Source organism: Amblyomma mixtum, chromosome 5 (assembly GCF_055824585.1).
Source record: "Amblyomma mixtum isolate Tamu chromosome 5, ASM5582458v1, whole genome shotgun sequence".
NCBI classification, from domain to species: Eukaryota; Metazoa; Arthropoda; class Arachnida; order Ixodida; family Ixodidae; genus Amblyomma; species Amblyomma mixtum.
The window spans coordinates 56,823,850-56,843,339 of record NC_143016.1 but is presented as its reverse complement, the minus strand read 5'-3'; the positions used below and the strand labels follow the sequence as shown (position 1 = coordinate 56,843,339).

The window sequence follows — 19,490 nt, the reverse complement described above, 5'->3', positions numbered from 1 at the left end:
CCTGCTCCACTTACGAATCGCAGCAGTGTACGAAATCAACATGTAATGATTTACTGTATTAAATAAACCAGAAATATCCAAATTCTTGCGCTCAGGATATCGTCCTGCGATTAGGTTTTGTTTAGGTAATGAGAAAAGCTTAAACAATGGGCTATTGCAGCGGCGAAACACTGGCGGCCATGAATGTAGAGCGGAACACAGCTACTGTCTGAAGTATTATCGGATTATTGTCAGGTCTAATGTATTTCCTTCTTATCTGATAGGGGACCTTAACAAAAGCACTGAATGGTAGAAGAGAAGTCATAAGGGTTCCCGTGGTATGTAATCAATTCCCTAATTCAACTTTTCGTGCCCCACGTATTTCACATAAACTTCAGACATAAAAGATAAACGTCCGGGCCTATCTATTTCCGGCCATGTCTTCCCCATAACCGCACCACATTTAGAGCCCTGAATTGAGGCACTGAGGCACATGGGCAAAAAGGCTGTGACCGCAAAGACTGGACCCATGAATGACATGTCAGTTTTAAGGAAGAAAATGTCGCCGGAAGCTAAATTAGCTGATTGGCTGCAGGGAAATGACGTCACCAGACCGGTGCATTCCCATTGGCTGGAAGGAAGCGACATCATAGCATCGAAAGTGACGTCGGTTCGTGTAAAGGCATCAACAGCTGCTAATGCTATCGAATTGCCAACACGTAATGGAATTAGGTGTCTCCATGAATTTTTTCAGCTTAAGTTTGGGTGATAGCATCAGTCGCCACGAAACGTAAAATTACATACAAATAGTACTAAACTACAAGTTTCCCTCCGAGCAGAACGTGAGCCGAACTTTTAAGCGAGTTCTCTGAAGTCACACAGCGACTCCTATGTAAACAATGTTTTTTAACGACGAGAAGTGACCGTACCAGCTAGGCTAAACATGCCTCGCGCAACAGTCAGCTTTCATGCTTAACATTGTGCCTTCGCTGTGTGTTCAGTAACGCTGAATTTTGTGCCGTTGACCTTTTCAGACAGTTGTTTTGCACGGGGAGAAATACAACTGCAGGGGCTTGGAAGGTTATTGTCTCGATAGGACAGACACTTCCCACGCGAGCTGCACGTTATTTCCGAGTGGCCCCGGTAGTAGAACAGTGCACACTTCAAGATGCATGCGATGAGGTGCTGCTGTTGTATTGCGCTCTCTTTTCTATCGCGTTGTATCGTTGTAATGCTGTACCGCGCAGAAAACAACACATTGTTAATTAATCGCGACCATGTACAGACTGTTGCTCTCATGTATCTAGAGTAATCTCGAGATACACGAGGTACTAATCTCGACTAACGCAAGGACAACAGCAACACATTGTTTGTTGATCCTTTCTTTCTTTCCTTCGTTCACCTTCCTTCCTTCCTTCCTTCCTTCCTTCCTTCCTTCCTTCCTTCCTTCCTTCCTTCCTTCCTTCCTTCCTTCCTTCCTTCCTTCCTTCCTGCCTGCCTGCCTGCCTTCCTTCCTTCCATCGTTTCCTTACTTACTTACTTCCTTCTTAGCTTTCTCTCTTTCTTTCTTCAATTCTTTGTTGGCTTCTTACTTTGTTTTATCCTTCATTCACTTTTTTTTTCAGTCTGGCAAGGATTATTGGCAAGTAGCCCGACGATCTCATTCTTTCCTATTAGACTACCTTGTTTTTGTACCGGTTAGTTGTCAGGCAGGCTGCCTCGCAAAGGTTCAAGCAAGGGGTAGGGGTCTTTCCACTGCTTTTTTATTTTCTCTCTTCCGCGTCCACACGTGCCCTGCGTGCGGCGCGCGCGGGAGCGGGTGCTCGCGCCTCAGTCTGGCGACGCGAGCGGGCCACGTGTCCCTTACCGCGCACAGGCGGCGTGTTTGCGTGAGCGCCCGCGTTAACCCCCGCGCACGAGGCACGCCACCGTGTGGTTGGCGGCCGCCGCCGAGGCGTCATTAATGGCGCGCAATCAAGCGCGGCCGGGCTGGAGGCGTGAGCGCCGCGGGCGCGCCGAAACAGGCAGGTCATGATGATTCGACCGAAAGCGGCGACCTCGTGACCACCACCCGCGCTGCGCCGGCGGCGTCGACCGACTCCGCGCGGGACACGCCGACGACCCCGAGGATGACGACGGGGTGACCGCGACGGAGAAAAAATACATGAGTACTAAGACATGCGTGTCTTTCTTGTGACTCAGAGCATCTGCAAAGCGAGAATTACTCCTTGGGTGAGACATCTTGGTCACATTCGTGTCATAGGCGGATTCGACGGCGGTTCCCAAGAGTACCGTACAGAGAAGCGAAAGTGAAAGAAAACCAATTTTCAGTGCGAAATCACAACTAGCCTCATAACCTGGAAAACGCTGGTGTGTGGTGAATCCTCTGAAGTTAGTCACGTGATGCGGGAAATGGCGAGAAATATGCGAGACTTTTAATGGGGGTGGCCTTGGTCAACCTGGAGAAATAGAATAAAGGTTACCGCAACTGGGTTGCGAATCCGCGCCGGAGCGAACAGACCAGCTTCGCTGGACACTGCACGAGAGCACCATGCCTAGGCAGCGTCCTATCCCGCCTCGCGTTAAACTGCAACACACTCACTCGTTGCAAGTTGCGCGTCGTCGTCGTCTTCATCAACCTTCATGTGTGCGCAGCACGAAAGGAAAACGGATGTGCCTTCCATCGCACTTTCAGGTGTGTGACGTTGGTGTCCACGTGCAAGCACCTGCTTTAACTCAATTCTTCGTTCTTAGCAATGCTAAACGACCAGCATTTTTTCTTCCTTGACAGAAGCGAGGCGAAATTAGGGGGGGGGGGGGGGGGGGTGCGCTGTCATCTCTAAGGCATCAGACTTACCCTGCTTTAAATGCAATATGCCTATGGTACTGCCCCCCGCCCTTCCCTCGCCACAACCTCCTTCTCGACGAGTTTCCAGCAGTCCGCTCCTGATTCGTGTGCACTAATTGTAGTATAAGTGAAACAATTTCCATTAAACTGATGAAACTTCGCAGAGACCCAATACTAGTGTGTCCAGAATAACCCATGTAGTATGTATTATCATGCACGAAATTCCAGACCTGGAGTATAAGAACCGTGAATGGGAACCTCCTCTCACGGGTCTTACACAGTAAATGGTTCAAAAAATGCGTTAGAAAAAAAAAAGGAAATTAATCATTTATTATGCTTGTCGACAAGTCGTCGATATTCACTAACCGTCGTCGGGCTGTTTAGTCGAATGTAGCCTGGGATAAGTTGGCCGCATTTGACACAGCACAGGGATAAATGAAGATATGCGGGAGAAGCCTCTTCCCTGCAGTTGGTATAATTAGGCTGATGACGATGATGATCAACCATAGAATAACCCGTGATGTAGCCTCTTCCGAAAATGGTCGCTCCGTTTGCTCACGCTTAATTACCGACACGCGCATGTTTGCAAACAGAGCAGAAACTGCTGGGAGAGCTATTTCGACATCCGCTAGGCACGAAATGGCCGCTCCTCCTTCCTTGCAGAATCAAGAAAGAGCTCACACCGACCCAGGCTTGGGGCCGGTTGAAGCCAAAGTGCAAGGTCACAAGTTACGTGGCCCGGTCGATAGCGTGCCTGGCTAGCGACCCAAGGGTCGTGGGTTTGAATCGCAAGCAAAGTCTGTAGAAATATTTCTTCGCGTAAAATCAATTAGTTTATGGTTAAGTCGTCTGCGACGTGCGCCGAGCTTTAATTAATATTAGTCTTCTTTTCAGTTACTTTCATTCCAGACATCCGCGCGTAACGTCACGCGTGACGTGTGTTTCTTGACACAACAACGATGCCGGGACGACGCAGGGTTTTTCGCTGAACGGAAGCCTTAACGCTGTCTTGTGAAAAGCGACGGCGAATACGAAATCAAAAATGCAGAGGGAAGGCCAGTTGCCCTCTAGAAGCATCACCCTCCAGCCACCTCAGCACTCCACCTCCCTAACTACGGGGGCTGCCCACCCACCTACTCAGCGCCACCCCAGATCCAACACCTCCGCCCACCGTTACTTTCCCTAAAGTTTCTGTCGCGTGTGTGAATCCCACCCTCAGAATGTGAGTATTCAGTAGAGTAAAAGCATCGAAGTAATCACCCAGGGTAAATCCAACTGCTTTCGCAGAATTGCCGCATCAGACGTCTTCATCATCCTGAAATTTTGTTATTCGCTTCTCCATTTTTGTTTACAACCGCCCGCACAACTGCTTCGGGTTTTTCTTTACGACCAGGGCGAATGCTTGCGTGTCGCTGTGCTTGGTAGGCGTGCTGTTTTTTATGGAATGTGCCCGTCGCCGTTTATAACGGAGGGAGGGTGACAGTTCAAGTCGAGATGGCAAGGTATCCGAACGTAATGTCACGGCTGTCATGGATGCCCTCGCTAGGAGTAAAAAATATTATGCATTTTCGCGCATCGTCCAATCTTCTAGCCCGCGCTAGGAATGCTGTACCGTAAGCGAGTTCGTGTAAGGTATCAGAACGTAATGTCTCCGCTGTCATAGATGCCCCCACTGGGAGAAAAATTACGCCGCATTTTCACGCATCGTCCAATCTTCCAGCCTGCTCAAGGAACGTATAAGAGCGCTTGCGCTACACCACTTCGTGTGTGCTGCACCCCCCCCCTCTCCTCCTCCTCCTCACGCCGCACAGCCCTATAGAAGTCACCTCTTTTATATAAAAAACCTATTTATGTATAAACCTCAGAATCCCATCACGTCTACCAGTCCTCTATATACGTCACAATACACGGGCAGGAAGACTAGTATATGACAGTATATTTTTGTTCCACATTAACTACGCGATGCCTACCTCACGCTGCTGTTACCATCTATGTGTACATAACGCTGTAATTATTTTCCGAGGCAGGAATTATCAGAGCATGTTCAGATCTACTCGCCATCCACCATGGCAATTTGTCGAAAGCGCTTTGAACCGGCTGTACTGCCCACCAAAGCCAGATTGCTGAAACTACTCTAAGGTTCGGAACGTACAATGTGGAAGCGCGGTTTTCTTCAGTGCAGTGCAACGACGCAAAGATATCTTTCTTAAAACACAGCTCCGAGGCGCTGCTATTACTTACGGCTCCTTTCCTTCTTAAGTCGTTCATTCATTTATTTCCTTTTTTCTTGTTATTTCTCTCTCTCTCTCTCTTTACTTCGTTTTTGTTTCCTTCTTTCTCCGCTTGGTTGTTATCAATGCTCACAGACAATCAGTGATTGATAGTCTTGAAAACCTCGATAATTATAAAATTGAAATGACAGAGAGTAATACCAAATTCTACATGGTTAGAACAAGTGTCCTTTCCCATCACTGGAACAGAAAAACAAAAAGATTTCCGTTTGTGATGGTTGGTTAAATACATTTTACAGCTTTCCGACGTGGAAAATACGGTGGCAAAGCCACCCGTCTTGTATGCAGCAGTTCAGTTTCTTTGTCCTAGTTTTCTTCGGCACGGCAGACTCACTGAAGCTAAATGTGTTCTTTTGTCCTGGCCACACGGCGTCGACAACAGACTTGAGCACCTGAATGGGCAAACCGAATAGGGGGCGACAAATCAAATAATCGAGCGCCCCTCTATGCGGACGCCATTCACTTCAAGCTCAGACTATGCCGCTGAATGTACTTTTTCATTACGGTAAGCTGAAGAGCGTTCAGGCGCATCATCGCCGATAGCTACATGACCAAATGGACCTTTGTTAGGCATACACTGAACTTTTAGTGGAGGCATAGAGCATCATCAATGTTCAAAGCTATCAGCGGGTGAGCTTTACTACCGCTTTCGCCTCCCAGCAGGTCAGTCAGTTACTTTACACATATAGAAATCACGGGGAGCCATACGCTCTCCCCTACACGGATAAGAAACAAACCTGATTGCTTGGTTACTTTGGCGAGAACGGCATGCGCTCGGAGGCATTATGGCCACATCCACGACTTTACGTTTCCCAATATTGAATGGGTGACCGTCATGAGCTGGAGTTATCCATGTACGTGGGCCAGTCATTTTTTCCTGATTCATATATTTGCGTGACCTGACGAAGAATGTGGTGACTGGGAAAAAACAGCGCCCCTAATAACGAGCTGAGAACCGTCCTAGAGCACAACCTTGATGCAAACTGAAAAGTGCTCAGTTCACACGTCCTCAATTCGTCCCTTGTGTATTTAAAGCCTCGAATAAAAACAAAGGTGTGCATCATCGTCACGAAAAGAGGGGTGTCCAGGCCTTGCTGTGGATATTGGTAGGTTGCCCGGACACCAACCAAGCCCTCGCTGTCCTCAGTATACCTATAAATGTATCTGAATTCTTAAGAGAACTTCTTGCTGGACGAGATGGTAATTCATTGTATTATAAAGAAAAATACTAGAGGTATGATTTGTGGGGACGCCTTCGTCCCCTGCGTTCGCTTTCCCGCAACGCACTAGTTCCCTGTGGTTAGCTCCCCCGCAAAGCACTCCTCTCGGTTCGGTTACTTTTAACTAACAGGGGAGGGCGCTCGCGTCGCAGCGACACCAGCGCCACGGATGGCGTTTTGCTGCGCGCGCGCTCGGCACCGGGATAGCTCGCGGACGTTTCGCGAGCCGCTCCGCTCTTCGCCGGCGGCGACCTCGTGTGGAAACATGTTCCCCTCAGCTCATCCCGTCCGGCCTCGGAGATATTCCCTCTGCCCTGTTGTGATATATAAAGGCGCCAAAAACCACACACACACACAAGACAAGAGAACGGGACAGGCGCTCTGTCCCATTCTCTTGTCTTGTGTGTGTGGTTTTTGGCGCCTTTATATTACAACAGTATTTGAATTCCACGCCCACTATGATCCTTACTACGACTGCCTAACGATTTACTCTTCCCCTTGAGAACAGGTTTGTGAGCAGTATAATCATACCTCTAGTATTTTTCTTGCTGCTTTCTTCACTTGTTCCGTTTCAATTTCATAAATTATAAAATTAGATAAAAATTTAACTAAATGTGACCAGCTGGCGTCACAATTCGAAAGTTTAGGCTACGCGCATGCCCTTTTTTTTATAATCAATTTATCCTCAGAATAATAATATGCACTCTGCAATAAAGAATAACAAATCAGCCTTGGCTGGCTTGCTGAACAAAAAGGGGCAAGAACCCCGTCAAGCTGCTGGTAGCAGTATTTTTCATTTTATAATATCTGGAAGAATGCTGGATCAAGATTGATTGATTGATTGATTGATTGATTGATTGATTGATTGATTGATTGATTGATTGACCGACCTGGACGGTACATGGAAAGAGGGGAAGGTGAGGGGTAGGACAGATAACTGATAGCCTGTTTTTACAACAGAATAAATTTCAATGCAAATAAAACGCAAACCGGGGGCTCCAGGCAGTCGTTCGAGGTGAGGTGAGGCCCAGGCTTCAAGCGATGTTGGGCTTCAATGGGTCCCACGTGGGCACTTTGGGCCAGTGGCCCCTCTTTGTGGAACGCATGGCATGACCAGTCGATTCCTCTTCGTTCTCACTCGGTATTAGAACACTCCCGCATCTCATCCGCGTAGGCCCCCTCTCGATTTCGTCAGAGAAGACGACGTAGCTGCGAGCTCGAAGCAGTAAAACCCCGGGTGGACGCCTTCTGTTCAGTGGCTAACCTGAATTGCTGATGCGTGTGATTGTTATGAGCGCACAACATGCTGGGCCTATTTTACACTACATGGCTGTAGTGTAAATACCCCCCCCCCCCCCAATAATGCCTCATGGGCGCTGTAGGTACTTTGAATAAATAAATAAAAAATAAATAAACAAATAAAAAATTGCACGGACGGCACGTCGTGGCTGTCACTGATCAGAGCTAATTGGACAATAATTGGAGAGGCCTACGTATTGCATTGAACTCAACATTGCTGACGACGCTGATTATAAGCTAACCTCTTTCGCGCGCGCTCTCTCTCCCTCGGTATGTCGGCTTCACCGCGACATGTTTGCACCAACTAGCATTTTAACAAACCAAGTTGTCTTCTTCGCGCTGCCTTGATCAGCACTGCAAGCAGCAAGTGCGGCCGCACTCGGCAGCGTCGCGCGCATCATCGATCACGCGCGTTTATTTCACGCCTGGCCATGCAAGAAAATGGGCCAATGACAGCCGCGCACACGCATTACACACACAGGTTCAGAATCGAGCAAGTATACGATGCCTCGCTGAACATACGAAGACTTCGTCAACAATGCTCTAGCATGTAAATAGCTCTCGTTATCATCATTTTGGTGCCGCCATTTCCGCATAGCGCTAACATCACACCATTAATGGGGCATGCACTGTTTTCCTGCAGTCAAGTCCTAAAGCGCGGATTGTTGGTTGAAAAGGAACAATGGCCGTCCTGTTTCCTACCAACGTGCCAGCACACATCAGAAAACGTCACACCGGGCAGTACACACGCACCTGTACGAACTGAGACGCAGTGACTATGAAGCGAATTATAATATGGCTTTCGATTCGTGGTTTAGGCTCTTTGTGTTAGTTAAGCAAATTAATTGCCACCTACTTACAGTTTACCTTTGCGGTCTAATACTACATGTACCCCTATTTCGACGAATTAAAACCATTTCAATGTAACCCAAACAACGCATAGCCGTTGAGTGGCTGAAAGCAGCCTTTCAGGAAATAGGCCGGACGGGTCTTCCAACCAATTAGAAACAACGCAATGGCTGAAACCGTCTAAATTTGGCCTGTGGAAACCTGCAGAAGTGGGTATGGGGGCACATCAAGCCAAGCACGTCTTTGTCGTTTCTGAATATAAACCTGCGAGAAGCCCAACGCTACCGTGTACTTTTTTCTTCTCTCACCTCTTATCTTTGCAAACCTGTTCGCTTGGGAAAGTACTGTCACAGCTTGTTTCATTACACAGGAAACTTGGCTATGTATAACGAGTGCCCTACCTCTTGGGTTCGCCAAGAAACCCAAGGCGCAGCTGGTCGCACCATTGTTGTCTCGCCTTTGTTTTGCCCCTGAAATGCCTCGATTGAGACGCGTTCGATCGAACCAGCTACCACCCCGCAGCTGTTGACGGTGGGCTGGTTTACATAATCCTCCAAGGAATATGTCATCGTCGTCGTGAACATTAAAGTCATATGCAGCGACGTCAAATGCAGCCTTCAAGTAGAGCACTTCTCGTGCAGAGACATGCATGTGTCTCATGAAAACACCATCGGGCACCTAAGGACTGTACGAGGAGACTTCCAGAGGAGACTTGGCATTTATTACCCTGAGACATGCACTTCCTGACGCTCTAACTCTCATGGAAACACCACGGACAGCTACGAGTGACGGTTTGACGGCGGTTCTAAGATGTGTAGGTAGAGCTTTATGCGCTTCGGCATGCATTTTATATGCAATGTGCCTCCTATTGAGGAACCACCTGGAACTGCGTGGCTGCGTGAGAATGCTTCCAGCATGCATGCAGTGTCGGAGTTTACGGCACGCGAGACTTCTTGCTGTCTAAGGCATGGGACTTAGGATGGAAATGCGTACTGTGCACTGTAGCCCGGTGTGGCCATGTAAGTGATCCTCTCATTTTCGACCTGCGTACCAAAAGGCCGCGAGAGAAAGTTCCTTATGGCTCCTGTGTTCTCGTGAACTTCAGTGGCCGGCGGCTCTAGAAAGCGGGCAGGCCATGTCATACCGAGTATGTTGATCCTGCTGCGGCCGCCGTGGACATCGTCGCGGATGCCCGTGGCCACCTGGATGGCCTTGACTCGCTCCAAGCCGCCGCTGCGGTGGCCCACGAAGACGTAGACGTTGTCCCGGCAGTCGAGCACGAAGCAGTCGCCGTGGTTCAGCGAGCTGGCCTCGAGCGGCACCTGCCTCACGCGCACATTGCGACGCCCTTTGACCTGGAAGAGCCGCTTGTGGACCGTCTTGTCCACGCTCTGCAGGCCGGACTCGATGCCGCCTTCGAGGTACCTGGGGGGCACAAGCCATTGATTTGATTTATTTATTTATTTATTTATTTATTTATTTATTTATTTATTTATTTATTTATTTATTTATTTATTTATTTATTTATTTATTTATTTATTTATTTATTTATTTTTCATAAGAAAGTAACTCCGTTGTGACGCTTTCCTGGCACGTGGTAACTATTATCGGTTGAGAAGGACATGATGAAACCCCGGTGAATATTAACAAAACTGCACCCTTACATTTGGCACAGACCTAGAGCCGAGTGTTTTCATGCGGTAGCTCTTGAGCAAACTTTCGCGGAAATAAAGAAGAAACATGACTGAAGAGGCGGGAATGACAGCAGGACGCTCATTAAGCAGTACCAGCGTTAAACTGCCATTATAATCTGTAGATTCTATCCGGGCTATATTAATTTCCGTCGCCCCGCCGCGGTGGCTCAGTGGTTACGGTGCTCTGCTGCTGGCCCGAAAGACGCGGGTTCGATCCCGGCCGCGGCGGCTGAATTTCGATGAAGGCGAAAATCTAGAGGCCCGTGTGCTGTGCGATGTCAGTGAGCGTTAAAGAACCCTAGGTGGTCGAAATTTCCGGAGCCCTTCACTACGGCGTCCCTCATAACCTGAGTTGGTTTGGGACGTTAAACCCCAATAAACCAAACCAAACCAATTTCCGTCAGCGCGGGTCTTATGTGGCCGTTTTTTTTTTTTTCATTGCTTTAGCATAGCCGCTAGGGTAGCCCAACAGCTGAGCAATCGAATGCTACAAGAAAGCTCTGCACAAGCCCCAGCCTATCTTTGGGAGTGCCGGCTGCCACATAGTTTATTTCGCCCACTTAAGCTGCGCACGTCCGTTTCCACCTGTTTCCTCTTTCCACGTTTCGCGTGTTGCCGAACGTTCCGAGACTTTACCCTCGGCGTTCTTTCCTTTTCGAATACCTTCGCAGAAATCCGTTGTGCGCAAACAAGGGGAGTCGTTCCATGACCTGTCACGGAAAAGTTTCAGCTTGTAGCCCCTCCCTGTCAGGTTGCATCTGGTTCCACTTATCAACTGTCTCCTTTATTCATTTGCTTCGGTATGAGTCGGTTTCTTCTTTCGTGCGCTTCCACGCAAGCTCGTGCAGTCGGAACTTGAAATTTTTCCTTGCCGTTGCCGTGAGCGCGCTTGTCTTACAGAGGAGGCGCGAGAGCGCTAGATTTGGGATCTACAAGTTCATGGTGAAGTTTTTTGGGACACGAAATCCGCGGTGAAATCACGAAATAGCAAACGAAAGGACAGCACATTTCCACAACAGCACAGCGAAACGGCACGGCATTATTATTGCACGCAAGAAAAAAAAAACAGTGCGCTGTAAAAAACACAACAGAGACGACACAGCCCGGCGATGGAACAATTCGAATGGTAACGCTACAACACCGCTACAGAACAGCCCAGAGCAGAATAGCTCAGCTAAAGAAAAAACTGAACGCCATTACGGGACGAGTGTACAGCCTTGTATTAAATTGCTGCTTTTCTGCCGCCCTATTCATTCGGCGAGCACTCTTATCTTTGCTGCCTTCTGGCATCACGCCATTTTGTCGATTCCGTCGCTCGCATTTGTACTGAGTAATGCGCAGCTTTTCTATACTGTTTTCTTCGTGCTAGGCATTCGGAGCTGTCCCGTTAAGCAAATAACAATGTCACTGCACAATTCTGCACTAGAGATGTCTGTAAGAAGGTCGTCTCCTTGTCAATGCTTTTCAGGGACAAAAAACTTTCTGCCATAACACTGTCGCCACCTTAAGCGATGCCCCTAAAAAGGTACCTTTAAGAAATTAAAGTGAAGTGAATGAAATTAAATGCTCCTAGTTCCCAGGAACACCATCAACCCCATCAATGTCCTACTCATACATTCAGCATCGGAAGTTCTTGGGACATTCCAGATGCTAACGCGGCTCGATCCTTGTATTCTTGTTCTCCGAAGGCAGGCTGTTGGCGCAAGTATTAAGCCCTACTCGTCAACCGAATACCGGACTATTTTTAGCGTGACTAATTAAACTAAAGCGTAGGTTGTTCAACCTCTAACGAAGACATGCCCCATCCAGGCTCTAACTCCTCGCATGGCGTGAGCAAACCCTGTCGATGCACCGAAGTACAAAAACGGCTGGTCTCAATAGGTAGGGAGCTCGCAATGCGGCTTTATCACGGTCCTCTTACGGAGTCGGAAGATTTTGGAAAATGCAGCAGCGCTGAAAGCCGCAAGAGATGACGATAAAGAGAGGCGTGCGTGCTCACCTGACTCCCGTCTTGAAGTAGGACAGAAAGAGGTCGGACTCGTGATCCTGCACCTCGCGATGCTGAACGGGGCTGCCACCGAGCGAGTCGTCCAGCTCCACACTCTTGATGGCGGCCACCGTGTACTCGTCCTGCGTTGCCGTGCACAAGCGTCAGCAAGTAGACAACAGCGATCACAATCATCGCAGATACAATATTTACTAAGAGAAGTGAAAAGGAAAAAAAGAAGTAAAAACGAAAGTAGTAACTGGTTATGCGTGTTAGGAATCCGCGTATCACATTTGTTGTTTTCTTTTTCACGCAGTGTACCTGCGCCTACGTTGATGCTCTCAGTGGGTTGTTAATATTATCTATAGAGTGATGACAGTACGAGACACCTTAAAAATAATCCTGAAATGATTTCTTATCGCAAAGTTCGGAAATAGTGTTGCTGTGCCTGTCACTGTTGCTCTAGTTATGGCGTGAGAGCCTTGTCAGGCTGCCGAACAACTTTTGGACTCTCTCCTTTCCTACCCTCACGAGTACATGAAGTAAATCTGTCAACTTTTGTCAACTGTTATTGCGACTTTTATGCATGCTGTCAATTCCTGTCAACAGTATTTGTCAAGCACTATCTAACATCTGTAATTTACATCATTGGCTTCCAAGAGGGACTGTTACCTGGTTTACTAATTATCTGTCAAACCAGAACTATTAGGACTATCTGGAACGGGAATGTATAAAAAAAAATCCTGGCACTACTAAAAGTTCGTTTAAACATGGCCACGCAAAGCTTTGTGATGCCATTATGTTTGCAAGCACTGCACCATCAGTGCAGGCATAGTTTCCACGTATTCCTCTAAGTTTATCCCAAGCCAAGTTTTGTGTCCGGAGGCAGGCATCACCGCCTCCTGCTGCGTTTTGCGCCCATACGTCGGACGCCGTGGAAGACAGCTTCCGGCACGAACCTGCGTCGTGTCGCGTCCCAGCCAGAAGTGGATGTTCCACTCGAGCCGGCCGCTCCTGGCTTGCTTCGTCTGCGAGGGAGAGGAGAAGAAAGAGAAGAGCGAAAGCTCAGGTTCGAGATCGACATCGGCAGCTGCTCACGTCTGGCGCCTGAAAAGCGTGCTGCCCAGCTCCGGCGGAAATTCTGCGCGCGACAAAGCCGGCGCCGTACGCCGACGGCGATGCATTTAGGGTCACGCGCGCCTGGGCTCGAATAAAGGCCTTTCGCTGAGCCGCTGCTTTGTTTGTTCCGTCATCTTTCCATCCCTTCTTTCTTTTCTTCTTTTTACCCCCGTCTGCTTACGCTACGGCGCGCGGAGAAGCGACAGCTATTCGCTGAAATATGCGAGGAAGCCTAGACGAAGGTTTGTTTTAATCAGAAGTTCAGGTGGTCGGCGTCATCGGCTGACTGAGCGTTGAGTGCTGTTCGTATTACTGCACAGGCGCAAAAATGAAAAAGAGAGAAAGAACAGACTGGCAGATTCTGCCGCCAGAGGGAGCACGATGCCTGCTTGCAGCCGAAAAAATTAAGGGAGAGGAAGGATGAAGGAAAGGAGAAGAGAGAAGTGGAGGGCTCACACAACGGCAATCGCAGTGCGCAAAAAACAGAGATAACGGCAACAATTGGAAGCAGGAATGCGACTGTGCACACTAATGTGTCCGTCCTTTCACACTTAATTATGAACAACCGCCACAGATCATTAGCATTAGCATCACCCTTATTAGTCTAGCAATATCTGCAGAAGGTTCAGTGACTTCAGTATACCCTGGTTATGTCCAATCACCCCTGCCTTGCACCAGCCGCAGCCATTCTGAGACCTCTGGGAAATCCCTGTTATCTTATCGTTTCACCGTATTATATGCCTACCTCTGCTGCCTTTCCTTTCAATTAGTGTCCATTCTGTCACCCTCGTAGACCACTGTTTATCTGACAGATACAGCGTTCTAAGATAAACACACCTCGAGCCGGAACCAGGATTCTGTTCTCTGTCCTTGTACACATATCATTTGTGCATTAGGCAGCACCCGGTATAATAATTAGCCAGTGAACCAGCGGAAAATCATTAAGAAAAGGGACATGACTCTGAAGCCATGCCATTGGGGGGGACAGGTTATGTGCTATACTACACTATACTGTGCAGTCACTGGCGCTAATTACGCTGTGTCTCACTAAAACACGATAGCGTGGTTCGTTATTGACTGGCCCCCTTGTACTAGCAAATAACTGTCGCCAACGCTGCGATACTGAGCTACACGGCCTGCAGATGGCGCTACTATCCATGCATATATGGTGGACAAATGGATGATCGCGATCATCCGAGAGCGTTATTGCAAACAGCATTGTGCTTCCTGTCACAATATGAAACGAATTAGCTGTTATTTTCGTTTCGTTCTCGCATAGCGCATCGCACTCGTTGGCAGCAACTTAAGTGCCACGCTTAGAAATGAGTTAGAAAGTGCTTGTCTAAAACCAATGCGATGCTCAACACCGGTTCTCCTATCTGTCCAGGATCCGGCAGTTTGAATGTGTATGCATAATTGGAGTCGAGCGAATGAAATTCCAAATTATAGCAAATGCAGATTATTCGGTGAACTGAAATTAGCCAAGGCGTTATGCAGATGAGCCTGGGATAGACAGTTCTCCCGACACCAGCAGCGGCATAAACATGCGGATAATGTGTGAACAGCCATGTGTGTTGAGAGGCGTGCTGGTTGAAATTAGGGTAGAACCCTCCCCTTTGATGCCATCATAGTCAGTTACGTACAGTTTCTACACGTCAAACTCATACAAAGACATCCAATTAAGGCAAATAACTGCAGGCTAACGCCTCAAAATTTAAGATTCACCGGGCCGAACATGACTGGAAGAAATCCAAATGTTCTTTCAAGGCAGCATTCTTCACTAATTTTTACGTACGATGACATTGTGCATATACTGAATCAAAGGCAACAGAACGATAAATCATGATGAATAGTTTTAAAATACGATGTGTATGCCATTTTCGTTAGCACAGAGTTGAAATGTGTTTCTAATGAAGTGTTAGGGCTAAACCAGGAACACCTTAAATCTACGAAGTATCTTTTATTCGCGAATATTTCGCTATTCCACGTGATAATCAGGAAAGACTACGATGCACATTAACAACTATCAAGTCGTGAATGTAGTGCGTCTTATTAGCATTACAAAAAAGAATCACGCGAAAACCCCCCAAAGCAGTGAAACCACTGCAGTATGTGGAGTTCGAGAATTTTTGGTGCACTGAGCAGCTGAACAATGTTTGACGGGCTTCCATTTGCATAAGATATGACTGGAGTGGTTATTATGTCCAATAATCAAGCCTATACTTTCAGCAAAGCACTCACTTTAAATACGTGTTGGTAGGAAAAAAAATGTTTTGATGCATGAGAATTAGAGGGGACATGTCGCGGAGAAAGCGAAGCCGTAGGAGTGAAGCCCTGCCCAGCGGATATTGAGCAAACTGCCCACCATGGAAGGTGGCAGTTAAATTAATAATCGGTCGCGAGAGGCTGCCCGGGAATAGCAACCTGGTCAAACACCACCGATGGCAGCACCTGCCATCGCAGGGCAGTGGCGCATCGCTTAACCGCTGCACCACTGCTCCAGGAGTGGTCGGAGGACTCCCAGGGATCTATAAACGTCAGTTAGAGAATGACCGATGACACGGCGTTGAAAAACGAAAAATACAAGAAATTAGAAATAAATCGGTGTGTGGCCAGTGAGCGTAGATCGTAACGGCGTCTGTTCACACATTTCCGTCGTGTCATCGAAGCGAGCGCCATTAATTTTTTTTTTTTTTTTCAGTGATCTGTATGGCATTGCTCACGTTGAGCAGTGAGATGACATCCTTTACCTAAAATAAATATATAAGCAAGCAGTATGCCGGGGTGCTACCGATGGAACAGTGGTCTGAATACAAACTAGCACTACTCGCCACTCCCGAAACACCACGCCGTGCAAACCACGGTTGGGAGACAGACCGATAACAGAGGCTTCAGTGAGCATTGCATACCGCAGGAGCGGAAGTCTCTAATTTAAACAGACTCCCCTCGTACTCGAAGAGGATGCCGCCACTACGGAAACAGCTACTAGTCAGACTGATGAATGAAGCGAAGTGATCTCACAGGGAATAAACATAACGCACACGGGTGTAAACAGCGAAGAGCCAAAAACTCCCGCCGCTCGCGTCTGTCATCATGGAGAAAGGGACTTCCTCCGCCGCGTAGAGGCGCGACAGTCTGTGAAACTCGCGACGCTGCTGTGTAAACCCCAACGAAGGTTACGCCATAATCAAATATCGGCCATGGGCGATTAGCTCTCTCGTAGTGCAGCAGCTCTCGCTCATATTGTCACGTTGGTAATCAGCGGCTGAGGGTCAACAGCGGGTCAACAGACGTGCGCTTCCGGATCACTTTCACTTTCACACACACACTTCCTCTTCTTCTTGAGAGGCGCTTCAGTCTGCACGAGCGCTGGCGTCAATATGTTCGACCTTAGTCAGCAGTGTCCAGGCATCAAACGGAGAACTCGTACAGATCGCGCTTGATCTACAACGAGTCAGTCTCAAAGCAGGAACGCAAACAAAAACAAAACCGTGTTGTGTGAACAGCTTGAACACTTTTAAAGCTCGAGCCAACAGAGCAAATATAACCACAAAACTGTCAAACATGAGTGGGGAACTGGAATAGGTTTTCAGCGCAGAACAGCACAGGAAGGTACGAAGTTGACAGAACAGAGCGCTCTGTCTTGTCAACTTCGTTCCTTCCTGTGCTCTTGTTCTGCACCTAAATAGAATTCCAGTAATGCAGCAACTAGCCTGAAAAAAAAAAAAAAAAGAAACGTCCTCGCAAGAGTGGAGAATGCAGCTTTTGCTTTATGAGGCTCTGGAAGCGTCGCCTGTTATGACTGGCCGCCAGGCTACAGTGAAGCTTGGGAGTAAGCTGACGCATTGTTTGCATTTCTCGTTAAGAGCCATCTGTTCGGCGATAAACATCTGTTGAAGTGTTGCATGGGCCTGCACTCGTCCCCAGCTGTCGACGGTGCTCCGACCCAGATGGAGGGAAACGACAGCTACCTGCAGCGTGCTCACAATATTAAAGAGATTCACAGCTCTGCTTTTGATGTGCTTAGATTTTTGATGATCCTGTATGCACTAGCAGAGTTTACCTCACGTCAAAATCACAGCTCCACTTGGATGCTATTAGATTTCTGATAAGCTTGTATGTGCTCGCAGAGTTTGCTCCAAGGTAAGGTTTTAACCTCAGAGTCGAAGAAAAAGGAAACAATGAACTCTGAAGCAAACGCAGACGCTTCTCATATATATGTCAAAATATATGAGCTAGAACGGCTCGTCAAGACAGAAATTATCAGGATAAAGAATTCTCACCAGTTATTAGTCATCTGACGATAACCGTCAGTGCTCGCGTAATGCTTGTGTTTTTGGTAAGCAGCTGTCGATGTCGCCCTGCTCATCCACTGTTCCTATACTCCTCATCAGCTTCAAAACCCAGCAATACTGGGGACAAAAAAAAATATTTCTGAACAAGTGAGAGTTTACGAACGATTTTTTTTATATATTGTAAGATTGCGCTATATAAATCAATATATCCGCAGATATTCCGACGGCAGGCTTGCATTTGTTTTTGTTATCAATGTTCTTTATGTCTCAAAAACGTTGCCGTTGGTTTTCTATGGTAGTCTTAACTGCTCGATGCCAGCGACGTAAAAACTATAAAGAAAGATTTGGCTAGGCGTAGGAAGAATATTTACATAACCCTACCTTACAATGTTCCAACATTCAAAATTTTTGTCCAAGAATGCTGCAAAAGGTAATACGAACTGTACTCTCCCCTTTCGGATGCCTAAAAGTTCGCGCGAAGCATATGCATTGGGTTAGCGTGTGTCTTCAGCGGCACACATGTCTCGAAGCATGCACCATATAGTGGTAAAGCTCGTTCTGTTGCCGACATCTACAGCCTCTGCGGCTGCAGACAAGATTGTAAGGTCCCTGTGTGTAGCACTTGATGAATGAAATCAAGTAGCGGCAACAGATATTCTCTAAAGAGAAAAGAGTAAAAAAAGAGTAAGGTGTCGTCTTTTCACTCCCTTATAAGGTGCGCTAGAGGGGAGTTTACTCCATCTTTGCTACCATATGGGCGTATGCGTGCTTGGAGTGTAGCTCCTTCCTGACCATCAGTTCGACTACGAGGCCGTCGCCTAACGACCCACCGTCCCCACTCCGGCGCCGGCGTGGCCAGCGGGAACTTTAGGGGTGAAAGCTGCGCGATCGAGGTGAACACGTTGGCGTGAGTAAATAAACAAGCACGAGCATCCGTCTTCGAGCACGACGCGACAAGCCACGTCAGGGAAAGCACACGGCGCGAGACCGTTACGACGACGCAGGGGTGAAAGAGAGGGAGAAGTAAAGCGTCGGCCACAGCGCGGTGAGCGAGGCCTCCATCAGACCCTCCTCCCTCCACGCTATGACCAAGGACGACACGCGACGGTGGGCTGCACGACCGTCGAAGGAGAAAAAAATCCTGCGTGCTGCGCCGCGACGGCCGTCTTCTTTCATGGCCTCCTCGCCCGTCCTTACATGTTTAGTTGTTCAGTTTTTCAAACCTACAGAAGAGGACAGCCATGTGCGGCAAGACTCTGTGGTTTGCGGTTGTGGACCATTAGTATAACCGCTTCGTGTGTCGTCCCCTTCCCGTCCCGACATCAGCGCGTCGTAAACAGGAAACGACCAGTGAAGACCTGTTTCGGTGCGTCTATACCATAAGACCTTCTCTGCCATCTCACAACTTCCCTCTGTATTTTCGACCTGGGGCAGATTCCGCCGCAATAAAAGTTTTCTAGTCACTCACAGGCTGCTCTTCATGTAGCTTAAGCGGGCCCGAAATATTTCATTATTACAATTCGCTGCTTAATGCATTTGTTTTGCTTCTGCACCTAAACCCTCATCCTTACTTATTCCGGAACAACGGCCGAGAGCCATTTCTCCCTTGCAATAAAGGCTTCGTTCATTCATTCTTCAGCTTCGACGTTGCTCAGTGCTTCAGTGCTGGCTTAAACCACAGTCCTGCACGAGCTGATAGCAGTGGGGTAACACGTGTGTCTGAGGAAGCAATTTTTAGTTAAAAAAACACCGTGATTTTCGCTGCTCTACCTGTCACTGTACATTTCCAGGCATGACAGTCTTCTTTGCCAGATATGGATGAATGCAATGTAAATTCGAGAAGCTGGGCTCATCGCAGGAAGAGAAACTACCGGATGTCCAGCTTTCGTCGATTGTAATGTTGCTTGGG

The 19,490-nt window shown here is 47.9% G+C and overlaps 1 protein-coding gene across 2 annotated transcripts in view; it reads right to left on the bottom strand.

The window, feature by feature from the left end:
• Gel (Gelsolin) overlaps positions 1 to 19,490 on the bottom strand; it is a 98,984-nt gene that overhangs the window by 30,898 nt on the left and 48,596 nt on the right. For both annotated transcript variants that reach the window (XR_016283018.1, XM_089544577.1), the window contains exons 3-5: positions 13,127 to 13,195; positions 12,180 to 12,310; positions 9,631 to 9,911 (exon numbers count right to left, since the gene is read on the bottom strand). Coding sequence is in view for 1 of the 2 variants with exons in the window: in XM_089544577.1 (XP_089400703.1) it covers positions 9,631 to 9,911; positions 12,180 to 12,310; positions 13,127 to 13,195 (481 nt within the window). In the remaining variant the exon portion in view is untranslated. The remainder of the gene's footprint in view (positions 1 to 9,630; positions 9,912 to 12,179; positions 12,311 to 13,126; positions 13,196 to 19,490) is intronic.